The 9,707-nt window shown below is 35.6% G+C and overlaps 1 protein-coding gene across 2 annotated transcripts in view; it reads right to left on the bottom strand.

Moving 5' to 3' along the window:
* LOC110096755 (truncated transcription factor CAULIFLOWER A-like) overlaps positions 1 to 9,405 on the bottom strand; it is a 52,242-nt gene extending 42,837 nt beyond the window's left edge. Inside the window, exon 1 of one of the 2 annotated variants that reach the window (XM_020822825.2) lies at positions 9,080 to 9,405. In XM_020822825.2, the coding sequence (XP_020678484.1) occupies positions 9,080 to 9,264 (185 nt within the window). In that variant the 5' untranslated portion in view covers positions 9,265 to 9,405. The remainder of the gene's footprint in view (positions 1 to 9,079) is intronic. The other variant, XM_020822826.2, reaches the window with a different exon arrangement.
* Positions 9,406 to 9,707: the final 302 nt, after the last annotated feature.

Below are 9,707 nucleotides of genomic sequence, written 5' to 3'. Positions count from 1 at the left end.
GCACCCTACAATAGCATCCTGGCCATTTGAATGTTGGGGTACTGATATTATCGGGCCGATAGATCCGCCATCATCAGCAGGACACCGCTTCATCTTGGCAGCAACATACTACTTCTCCAAGTGGGCAGAAGCAGCTCCATTCAAAGAAGTTACGTCCAAGCACGTAATCAACTTCTTCACGCATAATGTTGTCTACAGATTGGAAGTACCACGCCGCATAATCTCAGACAACGGAACTGCATTTAAAAGTACAAAATTTTAGAAGTTCTTTGATCGATAAAAAATCAATTGACGATATTCATCCATATACTATCCAAGAGCAAATGGCCTGGTAGAAGCCTTCAATAAAACACTGGTGAAGCTGTTAATAAAGATTCTCACAAAAGACCAAAGAGAATGACATACGAAGATGGCAGAAGGACTATAGGCCTATCGTACTACTTATAAAAAACTAACCAAAGCCACTCCTTACTCTCTAGTGTTTGAAGTTGAAGCTGTATTACTACTGGAAGTCGAACTGCCAGCACTCCGGGTAGCAATTCAGAATGAGCTGACTCAAGAACAAAATGCTCGGTTAAAAATGGAGGAGCTCGATGCACTCGATGAAGTCAGATTGCAAGCCCAACAAAATTTGGAGATCAACCGAGAAAGAATGACAAAGTTCTTTGATCGTATGGTGCGTCCTCGATCATTTCAAGAAGAGGAATTTGTCCTGATGCAGAGAAGGCTAATTATCCCACTTAGAAAAATCGGTGGCAAATTTATATCCAATTGGGAAGGGCCTTTCGTCATTAAAAATGTGTACCAGGGATAAGCTTATCAACTCATTGATCTAAATGGTCAGAGGCCCATGCCGCCGATCAATGGCCGATACCTGAAGAAATACTACGCATGAAATTTTTCAAAAAAATATTATGCTTAATGAGTTATGTTTTCATATATTATTGTCAGCACATGTTTTTCATATTTTGAAATTCTCGTGTTATGAGAATACATTTCAAAATTTCCCATCAGACTGGGGGCATTTTAAATATTTATTTGAGACAACATTGCGATACGTACTGAGATCCCTAAATAAATATTAAAAATTTCAAAAATTCTAAATATATTCTGCTCTAAAATATCCCTACAAAACAGGGGACATTTTAAATATTTATTTGGGTCGATATCGCGCTGCATGCCTAGATCCTCGAATAAATATTTAAAATTATCAATTCAAATATTCTTTTGTGCTAAAGAATACAAATATTTATTTTCCAAAGTACATGAAGGTGATCTTTCAAAAGTTCAAGACATAACCTTCTCCAACAAATCAAGGTTCAAAAGTCAAGAAAAAGACTTTATTAACTACACACTACTATAAATTGAGTCAGAAAAGCTTGAAGTCTTTCGAAAGCCTGAAGCTTAAGGTTCAAATGGGTGTAAAAGCCCAAATATGATCGGATCGCTAGCAGCTCCGTCTACTCAATAAGCCATAAGAAAAGTCGTAGTAGCGGAACCCCCACTTTGTCAACCCGTTAGTAAGGACTGTAGGAAGAACGAAGGCCAATTTGACTCGACAAGTTCAAGTGATCGTAGTCCACCGAATTCTCCTAAATGAATGGAGAATCAAAGTTTCAGTGGATGGATGAGCCTCAAACAACCACTGAATGTTCGTAGGCTCCAAATTTTGCAACCACGAAGCATGACTCCAAATCTGTCAACTTTAGTAAAATCAGTATTGGGAAGCGCAATTCTCATAGCTCAAGTCTGAAGCCTGAATGGGTGTAAGAATTCGGATCCAACAAGCCCAAATATGGCCGGATCGCTAGCAACTCCATATAATCAACAAGCCATAAGAAAGGCCGTAGTAGAGGAACCCCCATCTTAGCAACCAGGGGATAAAGAGCTGTCAAATCCCAGCTCTCTTAATCCGATGAACTCAAGTGAATCAGATTAAAGTCTTCTCAAGTGGTTAAGGATCAAGATACTACTTACGTTTGGTACTATCAATTGAATCCAGAACCTGCAAATCGTTCAACAAATCCACAAAGCACAAAGTGAGGATCGAAGGAACTTTTCTTCAACAAGTCCACCAAAGTACAAAGCAAAAGACCAAAGAAAATTATCCCAAAGTTCACATAAAACCTATGGTTGAACTAAGTGAATTCTGTCATCAATAAGTCCGTTATGCATAAAGCTTTGAACCGATGACTTCTTGCCACTGACTCAATACAAACCTAAATGGTTTAGGTCACCGGCATCTACCCCTTCATCAAGCCCGCCAAAGCTAGAATCAAAGGGCAGAAGGCCAACAAATGTTCTTACAAGTCAGCAAAGACAAAGCAGACCATCCTTTATCAATGTCCACAGAACAAAACACAGGGCAGAAGGATCGAAATCTCAGGGTTCTAGCCAAAGTAGCAAAATGAGCATCTTGGATGACATTTATAAATGTCCCTAAAAACTGTGGGCATTTTAAATATTTATTTGGGTCGACATTGCGCTGCATGCCGAGATACCCAAATAAATATTTAAAATTTTGTCAAGATATAACCAGATGATGGAGGAATCTTGAGCATGTGCTATCTAGCGTCGATCTACAAAGACAATACATCAACCATTTATAGATACATCTAAGAGAGCAACGAAGAAAGAAGACTAGTGTGACATCCAAACAAATTTTGAAGATCTACTAAAGAAAAATCTCTCGTACATCTAGAACAAATATCTAGAGATCCACAGGGTCAATCAGCATACAATAAATGTGGCTCACTCCAGAAGCATGCTATATTTGTTGGGGGGCATTTTTTGACCCGTAACTATAAAAAAAAGGAATTACGTACCTGTGAGAATGTCCAGCCACGAACGAGTCACATCTCACCTTACTCTCGCACGTCGAAGGCATGGCTCCCACGATCAGCTTGTGTCGCTAAAAGGAGGGAGGAGACGAGGCATTCACTCTCTCCGTGATCCCAATCTGTTGCTCTCATTCTCTAATTCCCGCTCTTTGTTTGTCGCTCTCTCTCTTCTAACTAGACGGGTAGGGAGTTACGACATTTTGACAAAGGCAGAAGAAGTATTATGATCAAAAACGCTGGCTAGTGGAATTTCAGGTTGGTGATTTTGTTTTTGTCAAAGTCAGCCCGATGAAAGATGTTAGTATATTTGAAAGAATCAGTAAGCTGAGTCCAAGGTACATTTGACCTTTTGAGATTGTTAAGAGGATTGGTAATTCTGCTTACAGGTTATTATTACATTATCATATGTCTGATATACACATTGTATTTAATGTATCTTCTCTAAGGAAGTGAGTATCTCATTCTGAAAAAAGATTATCTGCTGATGATGTGGAGATTCATCTGAGTCTACACTACAAGGAAAGCTAGATAGGATTTTGTCATACAATGTCAGAAAACTAAGGAGCAAACAGATTTTGATAGTTAAGGTGTAGTGGAAGCATAAGACCGCTAGAGAGACTACTTGGGAGAAGGAATTTGAGATAAGACAGCTCTATCAAGATTTATTCTGATGTATTTTGATTCGTGAGTATCGATGACAATAATTTTTTAAGGTGGGTGAATTGCTATAACTCAAAATTTTGAAATTTATATTTTAACCTGCAACAGCTAAGAATTTATTCAGGAGTTATTATAAGCCTAAATTACAAACCGTCTTCTCCACAACAACTCCATTATTGTGCTTTAATTTCCATAATTTTTGGGCACTGGTGAAATTCCTTAAAAAATTAGCACTTAACGGTACAAGTGGAGTTTTTAGACCATCAGGTGTCCGTTTTGCAAATCGATTTCATCAAATTTTTTATATAAAATAACTTATTTTATGAATTTTTTTTTATAATTTTTGAATCTCAATAAGAATTTCTATCAATTTTCTACTGAAAATTAATTAGAATATTATTATATTATTATTATTTTTTTATAAAAAAAAAATATAAAGTCACGTAATATTAAAACCATTTAAATGCTTTGTTTTCATTTCATTCCCATAACCGAGAAATGGATTTTATGATTTGAGAAGAAAGTGAGGAGAGAGAAGGAAAGAAGTTAGATTTCAGTAGCCGTAGAGCTATTTTCATCCGCCGGCCCAGGTCGAAAATTTGTTCGTCTCGAGGTAGGTTACATTTTGCCTATTTTAGATTTCAATAATTTTATTTTATATATATATTTTTCAGCTCAAATTTGTATTTCCGTAACTAAAAAACGACGATAAAATTTTTTTGGTAAATTTTCAGTGTAACTTTTTATATGTTGTAGACACTGTGATTACAAACATTTTGAGTATATTCTGAAAATTTTTCACCGGGTAATTTTTGCCTACTTAGAAATTTATTTTGACATCTAAAAATAGTATTTCAGTTTAATTAAAGCTTCAAAATAATATTTTACACAATTTGTAGTAACTTAGTTATGTTTTAAAATTATAATTTTTTACTCAATAGTACTTATGTTGTCTATTGTTGGGATATTTTGACAATTTTTTAATTCAGTTTTATTATGTTTTAATTAATGAAATGCATTAAAAATATATTATACAGTGTTGTGATGTGACGCGGCGCCAGTGGGCGGCCTGTTACACCGACGTTAGTGGACGGTCGAGGTGGAATTTTGTTACATCGATGTCAGTGGGCAGTCGAGGTGTGATTTTGTTACGCCGGCGACAGTGGGCAGCTGAGGTGAGATTTTGTTATGTCGGCACTAGTGGGCGACCGAGATGGAATTCTATTACGCCGGCGGCCCAGCGGTCGAGATGGGATTCTGTTACGCTGGTGCCAGTGGGCGTCCAAGGTGGAATTCAATTATGTTGGCACTAGTGGGTGACCGAGGTGGGATTCTATTCTGCTAGTGAGATTTTGTTACCTAAGTGTTATAATGTCGAAGCTAATAGGCTATCGAGGAGAGATTCTGTTATGAAGTATTTGCTTATAATTCAATTAATTTTAGTATTTATTTAATTATATTTAATTTATATATATAATTCAACACAGTGATATCAGTTCTTTTGGTTTTGATTATTGATTTTTATTTTAGACTATGATAGCCTACTGAACTGTGTTAGCTCATTCCTGTTATTGTTTTTATTTTCAGGCCTGAGGAAAGGTAAGGAGCGAGCTAAGTAGTTGGGTTAGTAGACTCTGATCTATGTTGTAGGTATGTTTTGTTAGTTTTGATTTTTGTAGGCTTGGCTTTTATTTTTTTATTGTGCTATATATTGTCAAGCACTTTTGTAAATAAATTTCATATTATATATGTTTTATACGATATGTACAAAAAAAAATCATGTTGAGATTCAATAGTATTCCGTCTTAAATTGCATTTAATAGTGACTGTGTAGTATATACATTGAAAGTTTTGTTTCAGTACTTCTCCAATCAGATATTGGGGTTAGTCTTGTCACAATCGGATACGATATGACTTATGTAATATCGAGTCGGGTTGTGACAGAAGTAACGTTAGCCTTTCTCAACAAAGGATTCAACTTAATACATTCAGAATTGTTATGACCCATAGCTTTGCAATGAGAACAAAAACTAAGAAATCCTTCAAAAATCACCTTTTGAATATAGCCAAATTTATCAGGATCAAGCCAAACAAAATTAGGATATCTCTTAGATATGTCAATTTGCACAAGAATACGAGTATTGATGGCCTAGAACCCACAACAATGGCGTTATCAGTTTGAAGCAGCCGCCCAAATAAAGAGCCCAAACCGAAAAGAATGAGGGGAGAAAAGAGATGGGGGTGCTATTGAGGAAACGAAATCAAAATAGGGACGATGTCAAGAAATGGCGTCCATTTTATCAATTTCACGAAACACCCATAAACGAAATAACATCTATGCCCAAAAACCCTTCCATAGCTCCTCACCCAAAAACCTTCTCCGATATAGCATGTCCAACCTTCCAAAATTTGTTGTCTAAATGCATAAGTTAAAAAAAAAAATTATAATATTTTTAGAAGAGAAAATTCGATGTGAACTTAAACGGTTAAACCTTATTCCCTATGTGTATGGATAAGAAACATTATAAAAAATACTCCGATCTCAACTAGTGACACATTTAGGGTTGGGGGTCGATGGGGCACACTCGCCCCTTATTAAAATTGAAACATAGCTATTGACTTTTATTCATTATTTATATATAAATAAATTGAGTTTAGATATTATAAGTTAAAAAAAATTAATTGAATTTTAAAATCAATACACTATAAGTTGAAAGTTTTTTCCTGTTATAACTATTATAAAAATTGCCTACTAAATAGAAAAGAAAATCAATGAATCAATGATAATTTAATCACTTTTGAAAAGAAAGAAATATTTGATTGAAGTAATCATTCAATTCTTTAAGAATGTGAAGAATAAAAATTATAAACGATAAGTTTTTTATCATCTTATATTTTATCTTTTTAAAATAATAATATTTTTTAAAAAAAATTGCCAATCTCAAGTCAAAATAAAAAAAAAATTAAGATAATATTTAAAAAAAAAACTTAATTTGAGCCCCCAGAATAAATTTCTGGCCGACCACTGATTTTAACTAATCATAAGCAGTCCCAACTACCGAGACATTGAACAAAATAAAAACTATTAAATGTACCTATTAATGGTCGAAAAACCCCACTTAAGCTTAATTGTTTACAAGCTTCACCTCACGAAGAATTGGAGCAAACAATATCGCTACCTGCAGTGTTAACAGAAGCTTTAGACACTACCAAAAAACAAGCCCTATCGCAGCGCTTTTTTGCACCGGTTGTAAGAACCACTGCCAAAACCTCGTTTTGCATCGGAAATTTGATTTCCATTGTAACGGTTAAAACCGGTGCAATTTGCACCGGTTAAAACTGCCGGCAAATCCCATCAGATACTTTAAGATACCCGAAGCCCTAATTCCTCTCTTCATTCGCTCTATGCTTGCAAGATCGGGACCGATTTCAGCAGCGACGACGAAATCTTCTCCTGCGAATCCCGGCCGACCGTCCCTTCGTTCCTCATCACCGTGAGTCTCTTCACTTCATCCTCTTCTTCTCTTTTTCTTCTCATTGTTATTGTTCATATTCTTCTCCCTTTTCTTCATATTCTTCATTTGCATCCTTAGGGTTTTGGTTAATCAAACAGTAGCTTAGCCGTTTGTTTTTTAAAATGAAATGCAAAGCCTTCTTATACATTTAGGATGCAATATTCTTATACCTTGCTTAGCCAAATTTCCATGTGCCCTAATTTGTTTTATCCTCATGATCACCTTTATTCATTGGCTAAATCATACACCTCTTGGATTTATGATTTGGTAATAAAATAAAATGGTTAATGTTTTATCATTCTTTAGACGAACTCCTCTTGCATGAATCCAAATCAATTGCATTGTCAAATCAGCTCCCTTTGCAAAAATTCACATGATTTATTTCCTATTCTCCATGGCTTGGTGTAGGTGTATCTAATGCATTCTGAAACTTATTATTACTTATTAGTTTAAATAATTTTGAAATAATATCCCTCCAATTCTCTCTTTACTTGAACAAAATTCTTTTTATAAATATAGGGGTTGGTTATGTGTGTGTAGGCTCCTTACCACAATAAAACTCTCTCAGGATTTTATTTCACTTGCTAAACCTTCTCCACTGACCATCTTTGGCTAAGATTTTCATTTTTTTTTATGCTCATAATCAAGCCAAAACTTCTTCCCTTCAATCAAAGTTAACTTTTGCACAAAGGAGATAATCTTTCATGAGTTTGTTCCTTGCTAGACTCCCCGAAATGTTGTTGTTTTTTTTGTCCGAATTCAAAAGGTTTTGATTTAATGATTGAAGTGTTTTATTTTGATAGCCTAAACTTTATTAGACATGCCTGGGACTGTTTGCAGAATTTCTACTCATGCAAGGATTATCATCAATTGCCTTTTGCGCCTTTCTTATCTACTAACGTGATTACTTGTCCTGAAGAATTTTTTTGTCGTTTTGTTTATGTGATCTATTGCAGGTCTTTTTTGACTTCCATGCTTTGTTTTTTAGAAAGACTGGGCTGAATGCTTATTATTGTTTCTTTCTTTTTTGGACGCTTCTTCCGTGTCGTCTTAGATTGTATCTAGGCTTTTTTGTAATTGGTTTAGTAGGGGACAATTGGCTCTTAGATTTTTGTTTTTCTTTATATTTTGTAGCTCTTTTGAGCATTAGTGAGTTGAATGTCCTCTTAAGGCTTGTAATTTTGAATTATATCAACGCATAGGCCCCACCGTGAGTTTCCCCTAAAAAAAATGCTTTAGCACTCAACATAAGAAAGAAAAATTTGCTATACTTTGTATAACGAGTATTTTTTTTTACCCAAAATCTTAACATCAAGTGAATGCAGAACAATACTTGTTTTACTGTAGCCAACGTGTTGACCTGAATGAGAGAATCGTACGCTCAAAAAAGTGACTTAACTATCACACAGCATTAACGAAGCATAAGAAATCAGTCGCTTTCAAAATCACCTTGACCTTGACCTTAACAGTTCCAAATCAACTAAGCAAGGTACCCCCTTATTTCTACAATTATTTTATTCCTAAAATTACTTTACAAGAACACATTTTTTTCTTCCAAATAACTGCATTATAAGCTCCTCGCAAAAATTTTGATTACAAATGAAGGCCGTTAATTAAAATATATAAATATTTTCTAATTACTGCAAGATATTAAAATAAAATTACAATAAGTTTATTAGCCAAACAACGCTCAAAAGGTTATTTCTCTTTATACAGTTTTAAAGTTTTACTGTCTACAAAACATTCTACCATTTTGACTCAAATGTTGTGAATTCTTGACAAATTTTTGTGATTGTGGCTCTTCATAGACTTTTTTTGTTCCATTTTTATCTACATGAAGAATTGCAACCAACGCACCATCAATTCGTATAAATTGATCATATCAATCATGAAAACAACGACAGGCATCAATACGAAAGCACCAATATCTACATAATATAAATTGACTGCAAACACGTAATGGGTTGAGAAATTCTGCGGCTCTCCTTGGCAATTCAATTCGTTCAAAATTCTAATTAAAATGAGAAATACTGAGACAGAAGAAGAGCTTGATCGGAAGCGTACCAGTTGTCCGTGGAGTACTCGTAGAGCTTTCCCCTGCTGGAGAAGATGATGAGGGCTAACTCAGCATCGCAGAGAACCGATATCTCGTGTGCCTTCTTAAGCAACCCTGACCGCCTCTTCGAAAACGTCACCTGACGATTTATCTTATTCTCGATCCGCTTCAGTTGTACCCTTCCCCTTCCCATCTCCTCCGCCCTCTCCAAAACCCAACCCTAACAGAACTTCAGAAAGACTGCTGGGAGACGAAAAAGAAGAGACAGGAAAGAGAGAGAGAGGAGGAATGCTAAAAATGGGGGTGACGGAGGGGTTCGCGAGGCTGCGACGTTTATAAATAGTCCTGAGGACGGTGAGAGAATGGAGCGATGGGCGGTTTTTAAAACCGGGTGGTTTCAGTATGCGTTTACAGATTCTTATTGGCTGATGCGGTGTGCCCTACTCATTCACAATTTCTTATTGGCCCGTCGCTCTTATGCACTGTCGACTGGAGCAACTTGGCGGGGTTTTTAAACTTTTTTTGTTTTACCATTTTTATTTCAAATTCATGACAGCTAGGCATGTACAACCAATTTCTACCACTAACATTGTGTTAATTTAACGATTCTGCCATCAAGTAGTTCCTAGTTTCAAC

The sequence above is a fragment of the Dendrobium catenatum genome, unplaced genomic scaffold (assembly GCF_001605985.2).
Source record: "Dendrobium catenatum unplaced genomic scaffold, ASM160598v2 fragScaff_scaffold_1023, whole genome shotgun sequence".
Taxonomy (NCBI): domain Eukaryota; kingdom Viridiplantae; phylum Streptophyta; class Magnoliopsida; order Asparagales; family Orchidaceae; genus Dendrobium; species Dendrobium catenatum.
This window is presented reverse-complemented; position numbering and strand designations above follow the sequence as displayed.